Here is a 20359-nt window from a genome sequence, read left to right on the forward strand (position 1 = left end):
GACTGGAGGTAAGGGGTAAGTAATGAAGAAGCACTGAAAAGGACAATGAAATCTGATCTTGCAGTCCCCAAAAGCCCTCCACATAGTTCTCACGTTCTCTATCTACAAAGTTTCTTTAAAAAGAAAAGCCCAAGGGCTGGGGATGTGGCTCAAGCGGTAGTGCACCCGCCTGGCATGCGTGCGGCCAGGTTCGATCCTCAGCACCACATACCAACAAAGATGTTGTGTCCGCCGAGAACTAAAAAATAAATATTAAAAGTTTTCTCTCTCTCTCTCTCTCTCTCTCTCTCTCTCTCTCTCTCTTTAAAAAAAAAAAAGAAAAGAAAAGAAAAGCCCAAGGAGCTAAGGTTGTGGCTCAGTGGTAGTGCGCTTGTCTGGCATGTGTGAGGTTCTGGGTTCAATCCTCAGCAGCACAGAAAAATAATAAAATAAAAGTATTGTGTCCATCTGCAACTAAAAAAAAATTTTTTAAAAAAAGAAAAGAAAAGAAAGAGGGGCTGGAGATGTGGCTCAAGCAGTAGCGCGCTCGCCTGGCATGCGTGCGGCCCGAGTTCGATCCTCAGCACCACATACAAACAAATATGTTGTGTCCCCCGAAAACTAAAAAAATAATAAATATTAAAAAATTCTCTCGGAAAAAAAAAGAAAAGCCCAAGACCCCAAAAATGCAACTGACTTTCGAGTGCCAGTACCCCTTGAATATACATCCTGCTCTATTGCTTGTTTTCCTAAATTCCTTCATTCCATCCTTCCTTCCTTCCACTGGGAATTGAACTCACAGACACTCAACCACTGAGCCACATCCCCAGCCCTATTTTGTATTTTATTTAGAGACGGGGTTTCACTGAGTTGCTTAGCGCCTCACTTTTTGCTGAGGCTGGCTTTGAACTCAGGATCCTCCTGTCTCAGCCTCCCCAGCCGCTGGGATTATAGGAGTGCACCACCACACCCAGCAATACCTTTATTTCTTAAATAAAATTTTGGCAGTGTCTCTTCTGACACATCCTAAAATTTCTTTCTGTGGCATAACTCAAGAACCTGACAAGGCTGAGCTGAGGTCATCTTCTCCCTTTTAGGGGACCTCCTCAGACCCTTTTCCAGTAACATAAACTCAGATAAATACATACATTGTTCTCAAAACCAAAAAAATGAAGTATAAAAATGTTTGACTGGGACTGGGGGTGTGGCTCAGTGGTAGTGTGACTGCCTAGCATGCAAAAGCAAGGTCCTGGGTTCAATCCCCAGTATCACAAAAAGGTAATCAAAATAAAAATGCTTAACTGGACACTTCTAAGAAGAGGATATACAATCAATTAACAAACATATGAAAAAATATTCAACATCTCTAGCAATTAGAGATATGCAAATCAAAACTACTCTAAGATTTCATCTCCCTCCAGTCAGAATGGTGGCTATCAAGAGAATACAAACAACAATAAGTGTTGGCAAGGATGTGGGGAAAAAGACACACTCATACATTGCTGGTAGGACTGCAAATTGGTGCAGCCAATATGGAAAGCACTATGCAGAATCCTTGGAAAATTGGGAATAGAACCACCATTTGACCGAGCTATCCCACTCCTCAGTTTATACCCAAAGGATTTAAAAACACCATACTATAGGGACACAGCCATATCAATGTTTACAGCAGCACAATTGACAATAGCTAAATTGTCAAACCAACTCAGATGCCCTTCAGTAGATGAATGGATAGGAAAACTTTGGTAAATATACACAATGGAACATTACTCAGCATTAAAAGAGAAATCATAACATTTGCAGGTAAATGGATGGAATTGGAGATTTTTATAAAGCTAAGTAAGCCAATCCCCCAAAAAACCAAAGGCCAAATGTTTTCTTTGATATGAGGATGCTGACTCAAAATGGAGATAGGGAGGGAGCATGGGAGAAATGGAGGAACTTTAGATAGGGCAAAGGGGAGAGAGGGAAAAGGAGAGGGTAAGAGGGACAGGAATGATGGTGTAATGAGTTAGACATCATTACCCTGAGTACATGTATAAAGACACGAATGGTACGAAAATACTTTGTGTACAATCAGTGACTTGAAAAATTATTCTCTAGGGATGGGGTTGTGTTTCAATGGTAGAGCACTTGCCTATCATGTGTGAGGCCCTACGTTCGATTCTCAGCACCACATATAAATAAGTGAATGAAATAAAGGTCCATCAACTGCTAAAAAAAATATTTTAAATAAAATTGTGCTCTATATATGTAATATGAAATGAATTACATTCTGCCATTGTATATAAGAAATTAGAATAAAATAATTTAATAAAAAAATTAAAATGTTTGATTAAATATCTTAAGATCTGTTCTAAGAACATTTGATCTATATATGAAAACAGATAAGTATTTCTACTACTAAAATGATCACTTTCTGGAAACTTACATATTTTAACAATTGCTTGTTACAACTATTTTCCCAAACATAGCTTCCTATATAATTATACCCAGCATGGATATGGTAATTTACTAAATTCTGTCTATAACAATACCAATCTTATAATCAGCATTATGCTGATATTCAAATTAGTTCCTTGTAGGTAGTGTAAATATTTGAGATAGGGGTTGTGGCTCAGTAGTAAAGCGCTCGCCTCGCACGTGAGAGACCCTGAGTTCGATCCTCAACACCACATAAAAATAAACAAAATAAAGATATTTTAAAAAAATACCTATTAATTAAAAACAAGGAGATAACCCCATGATAAATGTATACCTTCTTGGTCACCACGCTGAATTTCCATACCGTAACCAATTTCAACTATAACCTCTTCTCCCTTCCTCTACACAGAGACTGCCCATCTGCAGAAGAAAGAAATCTTTCTTCATTTGTTTCCTTTTTTTACTTTTATTATTATTTGTTGTTGTTAGGGGCTCCCATGTTGCCCAAACTGGTCTCAAATTCTTAGGTTCAAGTGATCCTCCAGCCTCAGTGCCCTTGTAGCTGTGACTACAGGCAAGCACCATAGCAATGGCTTTCTTTCTTAGTTCTTTGGAGGAATAAGGTGGTCGATTTTTCTGTTTTGTTTTGCAGTACTAGAGATTGAACCCAGGGGTGCTCTACCACTGAGCTAAAACCCAGTCCTTTATTATTTTTTGAGACAAGGTCTCATTGAATTTCCTAGGCCAGATCAAATTTGCAATCCTCCTGCTTCAACCTCCCAAGTCCCTGTTTATACAGGCATGAGCCACTGTACACAGCTTTTTTAGTTTTTAAGAACACATAAATTTCCAACTCTAATTCCTAATCTGCCATTTACTACTATGTGATCTTTGGCAACTTCCTTTTTTTTTTTTTTTTTTTTTTTTTTAAAGAGAGAGTGAGAGAGGAGAGAGAGAGAGAGAATTTTTAATATTTATTTCTCAGTTCTCGGCGGACACAACATCTTTGTTGGTATGTGGTGGTGAGGATCGAACCAGGGCCGCACGCACGCCAGGCGAGCGCGCTACCGCTTGAGCCACATCCCCAGCCCTGGCAACTTCCTTAACATTGTTTTTTGTTGTGTTTTTGAGGAGGAACAGTACTGGGGATTGAACCCAAAGGCACTCTATCACTGAACTACCAGCCCCTTTTTTAAATTTTTTGAGATAGGATCTTGCTAAATTGCCTGTACCAGGTTTCAGCTTGCTATTCTCCTGCCTCAATCTCCAAGTCAGTGAAATTCTAGGCTTATGTCACTATACCTGGCAATTTCCTTAACTATTTAAGCCTTGATTTTTGGTTCTATGATGTATTCCCCCACCCCCACCCCATTACTGGAGTGCTCTATCACTGAGCTACAACCCCAGTCTTTTTTTAATTTTATTTATTCATTTTTATGTGTGTTGAGGATCCAACCCAGTGCCTCACACATGCTAGGCAAGCGCTCTACCATTGAGCTACACCCCTAGCCCCCAGCCCCTTTTTATTTTAGTTTGAGGCAGGGTCTCAATAAATTCCCCAGGCTGGCTTCCAACTTGCCATCTTCCTGCTATAGGCTCCAGATTAGCAGGTGATTACAAATTCGTACCATCATACTGGGATTAAACCTGTTTTCTTATCTTTAAAGCTAAGGTATTAGCGGGCTAAGGTGTTAGCTCAGTGGTAGAATGCTTGCTTCCCACCTGTGAGGCACTGGGTTCGATCCTCAGTACCACATAAAATGTAAATAAATCAAATAAAGGTATTGTGTCCATCTACAACTAAAAAAATATTTAAAAAAAGAGAGAGAGAGAAAGAGAAATTGTATTTATCTACAACTAAAAAAAAAAAAAAAAAAAAAGCTAAGGTATTACAGCCAGGCTTAGTGATACATGCTTGTAATCCCAGAGTCTTGAAAAGCTCAAGCAGGAAGATCAAATATTTGAGTCCAGCCTGGTCAATTTAGGAAGACCACGTCTCAAAATAAAAACAAAAAGGGCTGGGGATGTAGCTCAGTGTTAGAATGCCCCTGGTTTCAATCCCTAGTACTAAAAAATAAATTTTAGGGGCTGGGGTTGTGGCTCAGCAGTAGAGCTCTCGCCTGCAGGTCCCTGGGTTCGATCTTCAGCACCACATAAAAATAAATAAATTAAATAAAGGTATTGTGGCCAACTACAACAAAAAAATAAATATTGAAATAAATAAATAAATAACATTTTTTTTAAAACTAAGCCTCAGAACATTGTGAAAATAAAACAAAGTAACATGCCTAGCACATTAATTATCAACTTAATGCATGTTGGCCATTATTATTGACTTAAGAATGTTGATATTTACTTTAAAAGAGTAATAAAGATACAAATTTAAAAATTTTAATGAAAGAGTAATAAAGACAATTATGAACTGACAAGTAAATTTTCTCTTTAAACTTCCATTCTTTTTCTGTTCTGAGAAACTTAGTGTTTTATTAATGCAACACAGTTTAGACTTCACTTACTAGTTTACAATTTTTAAAATGCTTCATTCCCTTTTAGTCTTGTCAACTATTATTTAAACTCAAGGTCAGAACCTTGCATTTATTATATTATACTTATTTGTTTCTCTGTCTTCCTTCATAGGGTCTGCCAGGTTCCAAGACAGAGTTAAAGTTTTACTTGTATTTGAATCCTGAAGTCTTAATAATCAGACAAAAACTGGTTTCAATAAGTGTTTGTTGAATAGATAAATGAATTAAGTGATCTTTCTCCTGCAATGCCTTACACAGCAATCTATATGGAACAGGATCTCAGGAAAGTTTGTTGCTGGATTCATGTTAAAATTTTGGGAACCCAACCACCACACAAGGCTTTATCTTGCCTCAGAAAAGCACATCTACCCTAAAGTTTAGCTACCAACAGGACAAATTAAAAGTTTTACTCTGACACATATCAAATAACGGGTTGAATAACTACATTTAGGCTAGCTCAAGAAGGATTTAAAAGCCATTATTCTAATTAATGAATCTGTGAATCTCAACATGGCAAAATCCAGTTACATAATCAAAACAGGGGGTTAGCCCTTGCCAATTAATGCATACAAAAGATAGAGACAAATTATTGGAAAACTTGCATTTGTAAATTAAAATAAATAAATAATTTTTTTTAACACCTGACTTGAAGCCACAGTTTTCACTAGAAATGAGAGATAAAGAACCAAATGGTCCAAACCTTGCTCTTGAACCTCAGCCCTTGAAACTCAGATTAAATATTTTTCCCTCTCAGTAATTTTCACTCCTGGGAGACTCATTTTATTTCCACACTGACAAACACTGGAAACTTATTCTGTCTCCTAAAATAAAACCTCGGGGCTGGGATTGTGGCTCAGTGGTAGAGTGCTCGCCCTGGGTTCGAACCTCAGCACCACATAAATGTAAAATAAAGATATTGTGTCCACCTAAAACTAAAAAATAAATATTTAAAAAACAAACAAACAAACAAACAAACAAAAAAACTCATCAACCAGTTGCCTGTGGTGGCACATGCCTGTAATCCCAGCTACTCAGGAGACTGAGGCAGGAGGACTACAAGTTCCAGACCAGCCTGGGCAATTTAGGGAGCGTCTTTCTTTCTCAAAATAAAATTTAAGTTTAATTTAAAAGGGCTGATGATGTAATTCTGTAGTAGAGCACCTGCCTAGCAAGCATTAGGTCCTGAGTTCAATTTCCCAATACCCTCAAATATAAATACATATATATGTATATTTGTGTGTATATGTGTGTGTGTGTGTGTGTGTGTGTGTGTATATATATATATATATTTGCTTAAAAAACAAATAACCAGTGCTGCAGCCTGGCTCAGTGGCTTGCCTACATGTGAGGCACTGGGTTCAATCCTCAGCACCACATAAAAATAAATTTTAAAAATAAGTTATTGTGTCCATCTACAACTAAAAAAAAAGGAAATAACTTGATTAGGCAGACTTTGGGAAGACAAGGTTTTATATCCGTGTGAATAAACTATCTCTAGATTTAGTAGTGTTCAGCCTACTTGCTGCAATAAAAACACTTAGTTTTAAGTTACATTTGTGGAAGGTTTAAGTGTTCTACTGTATCTTTTGCTATATCAACTACACTGATCTTACACTGCATATATAATTTTTTAAAATTTTTTAGTTGTAGATGGACACAATACGTTGTTATTTTGTTTTTTTTGGTTTTTTTTTTTTTTTTAATGTGGTGCTAAGGATCGAACCCAGCACCTCATGCATGCTAGGCAAGTGCTCTACCACTGAGCCACAACCCCAACCCTATGCATATATAATTTTTTAAGTACACTAGAATCTGGGAAGAAACATGACGTTAGCACACAACCCCTACTTCCAATTCAATTCGCTCCAAGGGAAGAAACACCTTAGTAGTGTTTTTTTTTTTTTTTCCCTCCTCAACAATTTCTCTCCCGCCCCCACCCCACACTTTAAATTATTCATTATCCTACTCATAATCTATTCACTGAAAAAAACCTTCTCAACTAATACTAATTCACTAGGACTCCTTTCACCTGTCGGAGTGGCCAATGGGTATTTCTTTGCAAAGAAGGGAGGCGGAGAGGGTCTGGGGCGCCACCACTCCTACCAAGGCAATTAGGTCCCAGGTCCTGGTGCGCTGTACCCAACCAGCCTTAGGAGCAGCCCAGAGTGCTGTAAAGGTCTGATCCTCCCTGCACCGCTCACCCCAACCTCCCAAACAGTGAGAGCAAACTGGGCCCAACCTCTATGCTCCCGTTTAACATACACTCCTCCTCGCTGTACCCCATTTCTTCCCCCCTACTTCCCCGATCTAGCCCGGTGGCTTTATCCAGTTCCGAGTCCCCTTACCCACCGCCCGCTCGCAACACACACCCCTCTAAGCTTCGGCCCAGTCCCTCGAGCGTTACTACACCCGGGTCCCTCCCCCTGGACTTCCCAGCAGCTCCAGCCCTCCCCGCGTGCCCCGGCGCAGACCCGCGCCCTGTCCCTGAACCCATGGGACCTGGATCCTTCCCCACACGTCACACTAGGGTTCATTTCCCCTAAGACCCGACCCTTCCCTTATCCCTCCACAGGCGCTACCCCCAGCACCCCATTACCTTCGGCCCCGCCCCCCTGAGGTTGTCGAACTCACTGCTCCCGCCGCCGCCGCCGCATCCTAAACCGCCGCGGCTGCTATAGCTACAGGGAGCCAAGGCAACCAGCTCTCGCGACACTTTCTTCAGCTACGGCGAGAACAGTCGAGAAGAGAGTCTCGCAAGAAAGTAAATTAATCAGGCTCGAGAGCGCTAAGTATATCTCGCGATAGTAGTGTTTTAAAATGGCGGACGGCCGCAAGGCGCTCCACGGGTTGTCTGGAAAGGTTTGGAGGTGGGGCGCGGACGAGGATGAACCCTGAACTGACCAGAAGTCGGAAAACTATTGGAAGCGGAATGGTCTGTCCGGGCGGGTGCAAGTTAGTATGGAGGACTCTGTACTGGCATAACTTTAGGGATATAGCCTTCTTTTTCAAACTTATCAAACTTAGATCAATATCTTTAACGGAAGTTCCGTTTTCCAGGTTTTTTCGTTCGACATGGAGAAGTTGGAGATGAAGAAGGCAGGCCAAAAATTGACCTTCCCATCTCCTCATTACCTTCTTGTAAGAGGTTTTCATCCGTTCTTCCCCCACCCTGATTTGTAAAAAGTATTTGGCTTCACAGAAATGTTTGTCCTGATACCCCGCCTCGCCAACTCAGGAGACCAAAATAGGAAAAATTTTCAATAAAAACCAACATGTAAGAACAGGTGTTTGGCCTAGGATATGGAAGGGAATCGTACTGGTGTGTGATTTTGTACTTTGCACTCTCTGTTCATGCACACATCCTTATTTAGTTGCTCTCCCAACAGTTAGTTGTAGGACTTTTGATCTCTGTTCTGTCTACTTGTAAATAGTCTGAACAGTATCCGACATTTATTTTATTTTAGTTTTTGCTGGAGGATTGAACCCAGGATCCCTACCCCCCCTCTTTTTTTTGGGGGGGGGGGGGAGAGGTGCTTGGGATTGAACCCAGGAACTTGTGCATGTTAGCAAACTAAGCCAAATCCCCAGCTACCCTTTTTTTATTAACACTTTTTTTTTTTTTTTGCTGGGGGGATACTGACTTGCTAAATTGTCCAGGCTGGCCTCAAATTTGTGATCCTCCTACCTCTGCCTTCCAAGTAGCTCTAAATTACAGGCATGCGCAGTAATGCCTCAGAAGGTGGATTTTAAAGAAAGCTGGTCAACAAGGAAGAGTGAAATCAGCTGGACTAGGAGGTTGACTAAGGGAATAGAAATTATTATTTTTTTATATATATTTTTATATCTTTATTTTCATGTGGTGCTGAGAATCTATCCCAGTGGCCTCACATGTGCAAGGCAAGCACTCTACCACTGAGCTACAGCCCCAGCCCAGGGAATAGAAATTTTTAAAAAGGTGAATTCAATTTCACCTCTTAAATCTCCTGAATAGCTCTCATGAGATTCTTCACTCTAGACCAGTAGAAATATATGGCTGTCCAGTAGAAATATATGGTGAGCCACGTTGTGTAATTTAAGATTTCCAGCTGCCACATTTTTTAACAGATGAAGTTAATTTTAGTAATGTATTTAATCCAACACATTCAAAATGACATTTCAATAGGTGATATTGAGAATTTTTTTTAAGTAGAACAGCACATCTAAATTTGGACTGGGAACATTCCAAGAGCTCAATAGTCCCATGTAGCTAATAACTACAGTATTAAAAAGCCACAGACCTAATCTCTACTCTAGAATAATGAATGAGCAGTGTACCTTACTGACAAAGGTGGTGTCATGGGCATGTGGTTTATGAAAGCCACCCTTGAGGTTGTTAACTTAAGTGGCTGCAGAGGCTAGGCAAGTAATAATAAAACATTGTCTTATGTTAAACAGTAGTAGTGAGTAATAGGACCCACTGGAGACCGTGAGACCTTGACCATCTAAAAGGGCTAAATTGCTGGTGTTGCTCTGTGTAAGAATGCTTGTCTAGCATGTTCAGGGTTTGATTCCCAGCACCACAAAAAATAGTAAGTTATAATTTTTTTTTTTTTTTTTTTTTAGGGCTGGGGATGTGGCTCAAGCGGTAGCGCGCTTGCCTGGCATGCGTGTGGCCCGGGTTCGATCCTCAGCACCACATACCAACAAAGATGTTGTGTCCGCCGAGAACTAAAAAATAAATATTAAAAATTCTCTCTCTCTCTCTCCTCTCTCACTCTCTCTTAAAAAAATAATAATAATAATAATTTTTTTTTAAATTCACTGGGTTTGGTGACCCACGCCTGTAATCCCAGAGGCTTGGGAATCTGAAGCAGGAAGATGGTGAATTCAGAGCCAGCCTCAGCAATTTACCAGGCTCTAAACAACTCAGCAAGATCCTGTTTCTAAATAAAATATAAAAGGGGTTGGGGTTATGGCTCAGTGGTTAAGCGCCCCTGAGTTCAATGCTGGGTACCATAAAAATAAATAAAGGGAGTACCTCTCCTGAGTTTGTTTTGTTTTGTTTGTGGTACTAGGGATTGAACCTAGGAGCACTCTACCACTGAGCTACATCCCTAACCCTTTTTATTTTATTTAGAGACAGGGTCTCACTAACATTGAGGCTGGCCCTGAACTTGTGATCCTCCTGCCTCAGCTTCCCAAATTGCTGGGATTAGAGGCGTGCACCACCACACAGGACAGAATAATGCAGTTTTAAAATTTGTGAATTATTTCTGAAATTTTCCATTTAATAATTGGGCCATAAATGTACCTGGAATATATCTATATCTCTTTGCCTGGAAATGCCAGTGTAATTAACATTGACAACCAATGAGAAATGGAATTTGGTGGCTAAATAATCTCACTTCTCACACTCTAAATGAGGTAATTCTGAGGTAGTATGTCTCATGATTTTCTAGCACATAAGTATTACCTGGAGAGAATAAGACACAGATTCTTGTGCCCAAGATTTTGCATTTCTAATAAAGTTCCTAGGAGATATTGATCCTAAAAACCCATGGACCATTCTTTTAATAGCATTTCCTATAGAATTCAGCCCCCTTGCCTAAAGCGCCCTTTATTGGCTTTCTTCCTCACTCTTTTGTATGGTTTGTTTTTCTGGGACACAGTCCAAATGAACTACTTGTATCCATATCTTCGTTTCAGAATCTGGGGAAAAATCCAAACTATGAAAACCCTCTCTTTAGGAAAATCCACATAGAGTTTTGTATATGAGTTTAGAGGATGTATGTATCCCCCAAAATTCATTAAGTTGTAAATGAAGGTGACAAGGGTAAATGTCATGTGACCAAAGCTCACTAAAATTTGATCCTTCTCCTGTGAAGTCTGACAATTTAGTAACAGCTCATGGAATTAGCTGAATTCAACCAGCTTTCCTTAGAAATTATTTCCCAGGGCTAAGGATGTAGCTCAATGGTACAGCACTTGCCAAATTTGTGAAACCCTAGGTTCAATTCCATCACCAAAAAAAAAGAAAAAAGTTCCCAGACCTTACTGTCATCTCATTATCCTTCCTTCCTGGTCTGTATCATTCCATCATTCTTATTTTGTGGAACACAGGACAAATCTGGGACTCGAGAGACCCCAGGTTTGAAATCAATATAAAGAGCATTGTCAGCCATTCCTGTTGAGCTCTCAGGATTTCTTTCCAATCATAGTGCTTTCTGGGCACCATTTTGGTGCTATTGTAATCCTCAGATCTTTTCTTGTTATGTTCACACAAAGCCAGGTATAGTATAACTGCAGCTTGCCACTGGAGCTTCAGCAGTGCAGTTGGTTAGCACAAGGTACTGCATCTGGTTTCTCCCACTCCCTTCTGGATTCCACATGGTGCTTTATTCTATTTCATCCCTTTGGGAATCTGTGACGTATGTATTCCTAAATTCACATGTTCTAGTTCTGTGATAATCAAGGTAACTCTTACATCTTCCTTAGCTTCCCATTTTCCTTTCCTGATTTGCTCATTTTGCAGCTTCTAATTGGCTACACCGAGAGCTAACACCAGTATTACTAACACCTGTTTCCTAATCACTGTGCTTTGCCCACATATAGGCCAGCACATGTATTTGTTTATGATTATTTGTCCCATGAACTATTGAGTAAGTATAACTTGGTATATACCTATGAATGTGGTTTTGTGGGTGTGGATATATAAGCAGCCAGAGCTCAGGTCCAGTCTAAATAATGAGTGTTTGGTATTTGGCTTTAATTGATCTTTGTGCATTGTCAGCCTCAACTTTCATCTGCCCTTAAATATCAGAGGAAGAATAAATTCAGTTCCTTGAAGTTTATTGACTGTTACTGGTAGCAGAGCAAATTTCATAAAAGAGCAGGTTTCATGTGGAGGAGTAAAAGGGGAGCTCTGAGTTGGTGAGGAAGGATATTGGGATGGGGACTTAGAGTAAAAGATAGAAAGGACAGATCTCTCCCACCTTTCCCTCTCCATTCCCACAAGAATACTGTATTAACAGTCGGGGCATCCTGATCAGTATTCCCTCTCCAAACTGGAACCACAGAGGGGAAACTCGATACAAATTAGAAAACACCTTATAGCTCCTCTGTTTCTCCATCCAAGGGGATGCCAATATCCACGTTGTAGTCAGCAGGCTCCCCAGAGCTCAGCCAGGGAATAGGGGTTCGGTTGAAAGAAGGCCTGTTGGAGAGGTTCTGGTTGTAAAGGACCAGGGGTTCACTCAGCAGAGGCCCCAGGTCAAACTTGGGCATCTGGAAGGTCATACGTTTGGAGGCCTTTTCATATCCACCATAGGGCATTGCTGTCCTGAGAAGGGGACATATTATTCGATTAAGGATCAGAACAAAAGAAACAGAACCTTGTCAATCAGTTTGAAGGAAGGGGAAGTTCCTAAATTCTGTTTTTCTGAGATGCTTCTTTACCTCTTATCCTTCTTCTCCCTTAGTACCGTATTTCCCCTTCCTGGTTTGCTTGTTTTCCCAAAGTTAATAATGAGAAAAGGAGTGCAGTGGGTATGAGACTAGATAGAGACTCATAAACAGTCATGACCCAGACTAGCATTTCAGAGAAAGTACCCCAAACACTACAGACCCAAGGATCTGAGATCACCTTAAATTAAAATGTAGAGACCCTACCAACTTTACCTTTACCCCACCCCCAACCCAGGTGAATAGGGGATGGCCTAGCTGAAAGGAATTAACAACCAAATGCAAAATCACTTCTCTAGGCCTTTCCTAATCTGCTTTGACATAGATCTTCTAGGCATAGAGAAGCCTAATTAAAAAAAGAAAGATACTTAGAACCTTACCATAGCAGGATATGAAAAAATAAAATCATACTACAGGGAGAATAATGGCATCCACACCTTAACTGAAAGGGGACCTAAAGAGGCCTCCAACCACATATTATATATAATTTCCATTTTACATTAAAAGCAACAAGGAGCTGGGTGTGGTGGCACACACCTGTAATCCCAGCAGCTTGGAGGCTGAGGCAGGAGGATAATTATTAATCCAAAGCCAGCCTGAGAATTTATCGAGACCCTAAGCAACTTAGTGAGACCCTGTCTCAAAATAAAACATTACAAGGGTTGGTGATGTGACTCAGTGGTTAGGCGCCCCCTGGGTTCAGTCCTTAGTACCAAAAAAAAAGCAACAAGACTCAGAAGTAGGGTGATTATTCCATGCCCAAACAGCTAAATAAGCTAAAAACCAAAATTCAAATTCTGACTTCCAGCAAATTTTTCCTTTATCACACTCTTATGATGAAGCTGAGCTGGAGTTAAAAGAGCAAGAACTTTCCATTAAGACTCCCTTAGTCCTGTCATCCTTCCACAGCCTCCTCCTGAAACGTTTGAAATACAGTAACATGCTTACTAAGGAATACAGTGCCACCACTAGTATGCATCTGGTTCCTTCCCCATCATCTCACCTGTTGAAGGACTTGTATTTGGGGAGTTCAGCTTTGGCCCCATAGGCCAACAGGTCAATGCCAAGTTCCACTTTTTGCTGGGGGTCAACCCCCATGGCTCGCTCCCATGGGGAAATGTAGGTCTTAAACACAGTGATATGTTTTCCTTCTCCACCTGCTTGGTCTCCTGGTAACCATAGGAGAGAGAAGTCAAATAATAGCTATTAGTAGCTAATGAAAGTTAATCCCACACCCTTACACTAGGGAAATTGTTGAGGCCAGGTACCAAAAGTATAATATCCCGCCAATTGTTTCAGTTTTATAGTATAGTGACAGTCTGGGGTCAGATCTGTGACCAAATCAGAAAACCCAGAAAGGTGACTCAAAGACAAGGCTTCTCTGAGTAGGAAAAAAAAAAAAAAAAAATATATATATATATATATATATATATATATATATATCTTTTCTGGATGCCTCCTGTGTTCATGACATCTCAGTTTATCTCCCCCTGCTCCCCATTCCCAGGATAGACCTCATTCCTGCAGACAACTCTGCTCTAGAGAACAGTTACATTATTTTTGGATGTGAGTACTTGCCTGATCCTGTCTCTCCAACCCCTGCTGTGCCGGCAGCTCCTTCTCTGCCAGCCTGGCCCCCAGGACCACTTGTACCCCCAGCTCCAGACCCAGAGCCCTCATGATGGTGATGGTCAGAACCATACTGTCCAGCAGAGCCACTGCCCCCTGCCTGGCCGCCACCACTGCCCTTGCTGTAGGAGAATCCCTGACCAGCTGTGCCCAGCTGTCCCCCCACTGTGGGAAGGAACTTCTGGAAGTGATCCTGAAAAGAAACAATAAAGTGAGGGGAAGGTTAGAAATGGATATGGAAAATATACAAAGACAAATGTGTATATACCAAAGGAGGAGGTGATCAGAGACAAGAGCCAAACTGAAGACCATGAATCCTCTGAGATTCCAGATCTCCCCAACCCCATAAATGGATAGTGGATAATCTGACTGAAAGGAATTAAACTTTTCTTTAGAGGTGGGATCTCAGGCTGTGGATATAGCTCAGTTGGTAGACTGCCTTTCATGCTAAAGGCCCTGGGTTCTAATCCCCAGCATCACACACAAATAAACAAACAAACATCTCCTTTGACACAGAGCTCCCTTCTATTGTTTCCTGCCCTTCTTGAATTAAGCTTCTTGTACTAGCTCTAGGTAGTCTGGCTTCTGTCTCCATCACTGCTGAAATGTCTCTTAAAAAAAAAAAAAGAAACTGGTTAGCCCAGTTTCCCTAATTACACCTTAGGGTGGGGGCAGCTCATTCTGAGTGGACATGGCTGCAAAGGGGAACACAGTCTTAATTTAAAGAACTAGTGAAATCTCTGCCCCCTCCTTCCTCATCTTTCTATTCCTCTCTCCATACCGTTCGCCTGGCATGGGTGCAGCCCGGGTTCGATCCTCAGCACCACATACAAAACAAAGATGTTGTGTCTGCCGAAAACTGAAAAATATTTTTAAAAAATTCTCTCTCTCTCTCTCTCTCTCTCTCTAAAAAAAAAAAAAAAAAAAAAAAAGGATGCTCATCACTGAGCTACACCCCCAGCCCCCATTTTTCTTTATTTTATTTTGAAATAAAATATAAGTTGCATAGGGCCTCACTAAATTGCTGAGCTGGCCTGGAACTTTGCACTCTCCCTGCCTCAACCTCCCCAGTTAAAAAGATTGCAGGCATGTACTGCCACACTCAGCTGGAGCACAACTTTCTGACAGTGAAACTGTACCAAGTGAAGTAGGGTGGCTAAAAGAGCAATACTGGATTCAGTCCTGAAACCTAAAAATAACCCTGCCAACTTCTTGAAGAGTCTCTCCTGGCTGTCTTACCAAATATTCCCCTATGCTCCACCCAGTGTAACCAGACCCAGTAGAGGGGAGGGGTTTTGGCCTCCTAAAGTTAGATATGACAGGCTCAGCACTTTTACTGGGTTCCTATGTAAGGGCCAAAGACGCACATTCCTACCCTGGCCCCATAGGCATCTATTTCCACTCTCCTGCAGTCACCTAGAGAAGGTGGAAGAAGAAGAAAGAAAATGGAGAATGTACCCTCTTTCTCAGCCATAATACCCTGGACCTTGCCCCTCTCCAATCCCTGCTTCTTTTTAGTTGGAGAAGAAGCCTAACTAGAAAATGTAGGACTTTTTTTTAACCTTTATTTTATTTGTTTATATTTATGTTGTGCTGGGGATCAAACCCAGTGCATCATGCATGCTAGGCACATGCTCTACCACTGAGCCACAATCCTGCCCCTCCTTTTTTTAATACTATGGATTGAACCCAGGTGGATTTTACCACTGAGATATTAATTTTTTGTTTTGTGACACGGTCTTGCTAAGTTGCTTAGGGCCTTGCTAAATTGCTGAGGTTGACTTTGAATTTGCCATCCTCTTTCATCAGCCTCCTGAGTCATTGAGATTATAGGTGTATACTACCATACCCTGCCAAAAATGTAGGATATTGAAGAAAGATGATTTCAGTCACCACAGCTTGGGGTCCTTAGGGAAAATTTAACCCTAACCCTTTAATAAAAAATTACTAAAGAAGGAGATGGCTGTAAAACTCATTTAACTATTTCTAAGGTTGCCAGATTTAACAAATAGAATTACAGGAAACCACTTAAATTTGAAGCTCAGATGCACAACAAATAATTTTTCAGTATAAATATATCCTAAATATTTCATGGAGCATGCTTATACTAAGAAATTATTCATGTGTCTATGAAATTCAAACTTAAATGTGTATCTTATATTTTTATTTTGCTTGTATATTCCAAATGTTCTAGGGGATTTTCTTTTGAGGGGGGCACCAGATGTTGAATTCAAGGGCACTTGACCACGAAGCCACATTCCCAGCCCTATTTTGTATCTTATTTAGATACAGGGTCTCACTAAGTTGCTTAGTACCTCACTTTTGCAGAGGCTGGCTTTGAACTTGAGATCCTCCTGCCTCAGCCTACTGAGATGCTGAGATTACAGGTGTATGCCACCTCGCCGGGCAGGGAGATGTATTTATAGAAAAACAATATTCATTATATAACTCAAAGATCAAATTTAACTGGGTATACCATTTTGGGGTTTTTTATTTGGTTAGGTTTTGCTTTTTTTGTTTGTTGGGTCTTTTAGGTTTTTTTATTTGTTTGGTGCTGGAGACTGAACCCAAAGCCTTGCACATCTAAGCACTGAGTTATACTCTCAGCCCTATTATTCTGTATTTTTAATTTTTCATTTATTCTTTTGTCCCAAATATTGCAAGGGACATACTTTACTAAAAAAAAGATAAAAATAAAAATAAATCATTGTGAATCTTAACCTCAAAATACAGGACTGGCATTCTGTGTTTTATCTGATAACTATTTTAATACTTACCCATACTGGGAAGGAATATTTTACCTGAGGGTGTGGTATTCTCCATCCCTTACTGACTCTAAGATGGAGACTTGAGTTTCAGAGATGAACTATAATTCACTTTAGAGTTACTGGGGACTCAATATATCTGGGGCTTAATGAACTTATACATTTTAAGGAAGAAGAGGTTGAGGTGCCTACCACCAACAAGCTGTTAGAAAAGATACTAGGCTTCGGGGGCTGGGATTGTGGCTCAGCAGTAGAACGCTCGCCTAGCACAGGCAGGACCTGGGTTCGATCTTCAGCACCACATAAAAATAAAGGCATTGTGTTGTGTCCATCTACACCTAATTTTTTTTTTTTAAAGACAAGATACTAGACTTTCAGAAAGTGTTTACGATTCTGAACTTACCATTGAGCTATCAGAGAAAACATCAGGATGGTTTTCATAGATAAATTTTTCCACCCGCATCTGTCGCAGTTTGAACATCTTAGAGCCTCGATTGGTGAGCAGTGACAGCTCCTCCAACATCACATCCCTTGGGACGCTGATCTTCTTGCCCAGGTTCAGGCCTGAGCTCTCCTGTCCACCTTTCAGGGAGGTGGGGAGAAAGAGGCAAGAGAAAGAGGAAAAGTAGAGTTTCCTGGACTCAGAATGCAGACCTTGTCCACAACTAGCGTCCTATTAGAAACCCTTTAGAGGACTGGATGTTGCCTGTGATGTCTGAACAAGGTCTGTCTAGTATATAAGAGATTTTTATTTCCTGGGTTTGAAGTTGGAGTACTGGGAGACAGTGGAAATACTAGAGTAGAGAGGTAAAGAGGGTTAAAAGTGGCACAGGCTTGGGACAAAAGGTATAAAAGAACATCATAGATAGAGCTACTGAAAAATTTGTGGCATGAAAGAAAGTTGATAGGCTAATCCTATGTGGAATTGGCTACGTATGACCACATACTTTTGTTTTAAGTTCTTTCCCTTTTCTTCTTCTTAGTGGACTCTTTGACTTCAAAGAGCCTCCAGTTATCAAAAGAACTCAAGAAGGAGGAGGAGGAGAAGGAGAAGTGAAGGAGGGGGAAGAGGAGGAGGAAGGGAAGGGGAGGAGGAGAAAGGACAAGAAGAAAAGGAAGAAGAAGAAGGAGCTCTTCACATCCATGCACTCATGTTTATTCCCAGGAAACATACTTGTGCAATTTCCCATTTTAAATGTTAAACCAGTTCCCTAGCTCTGTGGAAAGATATAAGAAAATTAACCATATACTGGAACCTTAGCCTGTGTCAATCTCCATCATAGTTTCTTCCTCAAACATACCTCACTGACCATAGATCCTATGGTCCTGGAACTGAGCTGGCTAATATGGCAGTATATTGTCCCAGATTATAAGGTGGAAAGGATGGAAGGGTGAGTAGTCAATGTTGAATTCTGCCTGCCCTTCTTACTTCTCCTCTCATACCCATACCCCCCACCCTGGAATTGCTCTCGTTTGTTCACCCCAACACATTTATAACTTTATGTTATTTGTTGGATTGGTGGGTTAGGGATGCTTTTAATAAGAAGTCCCACATGAGGGAGCTGCAAACTTGCCTACCTCCAGTGAGTTCCATGATCAGCTTGCTGGATTTCCTCTTCTTGTTGGGGGCTGGGGTTCCTGAGAGCGGCATTTTGGAGGTATATTCTACCTGGATGGGGTAGGAATAGGGTTTAGAGGATTTACAGGAACTGGGAAAAGTGTTTATAGTAGAGCAATATTTCTTAACCTGAGAAGGCTTAAGGGGAAAATTTCCTCAGGTTTTCAAAGAAATATGTATTTCCCCAAAAGATGAAAATCCACTGTCTTAGGGGTTCTGTTTTCTTTGGAAACAGAGTCAGAAACAGAGATGTACCCTGTCCTTACCTTCTACCAACCTCTTATGGGCTATTTTACATAGAAATATTTTATAAGAAACATAGCTGAGGGAAAGGGGTGTTTAAAAGAAAACAAGAACAACTCGCACAGGACAGTGCACCCAAGTTTCATGGGTTTGGTGTGATTTGAAGTTTTTACTTGTATTGGGATATCAAGACTGGGGTTGATTTCAGGCTCTGGTCTCTCCTCAGTCTTCCTCCAAGTCCCAAGGGGGTGGAGAAATGTTCTGCCAGGGTTCAGGATATTCAGCCAAAAACATTCTCCATAGGAAGGAGAGGTTGTTGCTCCTCCAATGGGCCAGCTGGAACATGGCCTGAGAGGTCATGGCTGTGCTCCCTGTTGCTACAGTCACTCATGCCCCAGACCCCAGAGCTCAAATGGGTTTGGGGAACCAAGGAGCATTTGAACCATGTCACAAGTCAGTCAATACCATAGCAGTAGAGAATTGAGGGAGGACAAGAACATAGTAATAGGATCTGGCCATGGTTGGAGACAAGCTGGGAAAAGATAGAGACTCCAACCCCTCCTTAACAGCAGTTGGCATGCAGAGACATGCTGAGTCTTCTGCTGAGTCTTGCCTCACAAACACATCCACAATTCTACTAACTTATTGGGGCCTCAGAACCCCTACCCATTCATCAAATGCCTCCCTGCAACTTTCTGGGCTCTTCTCTTTCCAGCTCTCTGGTTTCCCCTGGACAGCTGGGAGCTAAGCATAATAGGAGGGGAAAGGGCTACTACCCAAGGGTCAAGAATCACAATTGCAGACACAGAAGTTAACCAAGTGAGCTCCAGCACCTTAAGTCATAGCACACTTACCGGCTGCTTAGTTGGTGATCAGCTCTCCCTGGGGTTCAGCAGCTTTGGAGGACCCAGCTGCTGTGACCGGAGAACCGAGCTGGGCAGGCGTGGGGGCAGCACTGGCAGTGGGGGAGGGAGGATGGTTATTAATAGAGATGATGAGTGCAAGCAGCTCAAATGGCACAGGGGGTACTGAGACCCTGGAACCAAGATCCCGCCCTCCTTGCCCAGAGGCTCAAGAAGGGGAGAAGGGCCTTTGGGATACTCCCACTGAGCTGACTGAGCTAGGAATCAATCTCCCTAGGGGATCCCCTTTGCACCTAGAGTCTGAAATCCAAAGAAGCATTCAGGGAGAAATTGAAGATAGAGGGAAAGGAAAAGGGAAGTTAAATTCAGAGTAGAAGAAAGAGAACCTAGAAAATGTGCCCTGCAGTCACTCAGAGCCGCTCCAGGCCAAAGCTGGAGGGACCTGTGGGTATATTTAGAAGTAGGAAAGATTAAGGCATTATATTTGAAGACAGGATGGATGTCTTCATAATTGAACTTCTTTTTAAAAATACCTAGTTTTTTTTTTCCTCTGAGAGAGCAAATTAATGAAATGCAGTGCAGTAAGGGATGTGTGGGGAAGACCACCAATTCTTCTGACTCTTCACTCCCTTTTCTTTCCTCTTACACTCTGGAAGTTCTAAGAATAGGTGGACACCACAATCTGTGTTTTGGTTCCTGTTTGCTGCTGGGGTGCTCTGTTCAGCCTGCTGTGTAGGATAGATGTTATCTCCCTGAGAAGGTCTTGTAGGCTTCTGACCTGCCCATGCCTTGCTCTCCAAGGTTCCTACTTTGGATTTCTTTAAAGAGAAACATACACTCTATATAAGATCTGGACTGTCCTATTTGTACTGT

General features: G+C 41.3%; 1 protein-coding gene and 1 long non-coding RNA gene across 2 annotated transcripts; one reads left to right on the plus strand and one right to left on the minus strand.

Annotated features, from left to right (window-relative positions):
- The first annotated feature begins 7645 nt into the window (after positions 1–7645).
- On the plus strand, positions 7646–9660 carry LOC113183819 (uncharacterized). The gene is made up of 3 exons (XR_003300913.2): positions 7646–7880; positions 7986–8066; positions 9531–9660. It is a non-coding gene; the product is annotated as an uncharacterized LOC113183819 (long non-coding RNA).
- A 2079-nt stretch (positions 9661–11739) lies between these two features.
- Myoz1 (myozenin 1) lies at positions 11740–19588 on the minus strand. The gene is made up of 6 exons (XM_026390227.2): positions 19478–19588; positions 18341–18431; positions 17166–17344; positions 13947–14190; positions 13372–13537; positions 11740–12246 (listed from the first exon to the last, which is right to left on the minus strand). Exons 2-6 carry the CDS (start codon positions 18411–18413, stop codon positions 12015–12017), a joined length of 894 nt encoding a protein of 297 aa, XP_026246012.1. The 5' UTR covers positions 18414–18431; positions 19478–19588; the 3' UTR covers positions 11740–12014.
- Positions 19589–20359: the final 771 nt, after the last annotated feature.

The sequence above is a fragment of the Urocitellus parryii genome, chromosome 5 (assembly GCF_045843805.1).
Source record: "Urocitellus parryii isolate mUroPar1 chromosome 5, mUroPar1.hap1, whole genome shotgun sequence".
Taxonomy (NCBI): domain Eukaryota; kingdom Metazoa; phylum Chordata; class Mammalia; order Rodentia; family Sciuridae; genus Urocitellus; species Urocitellus parryii.

Excerpts from the sequence above, each read along its gene's own strand:
- Myoz1 (XM_026390227.2), bottom strand. The coding sequence starts at position 18,413 with ATGCCGCTCTCAGGAACCCCAGCCCCCAACAAGAAGAGGAAATCCAGC. Across the intron at positions 17,345-18,340 it reads GATCATGGAACTCACTGGAG|GTGGACAGGAGAGCTCAGGC; the intron begins GTAGGCAAGTTT and ends CCTCCCTGAAAG. Across the intron at positions 14,191-17,165 it reads TTTTCTCTGATAGCTCAATG|GATCACTTCCAGAAGTTCCT; the intron begins GTAAGTTCAGAA and ends GTTTCTTTTCAG.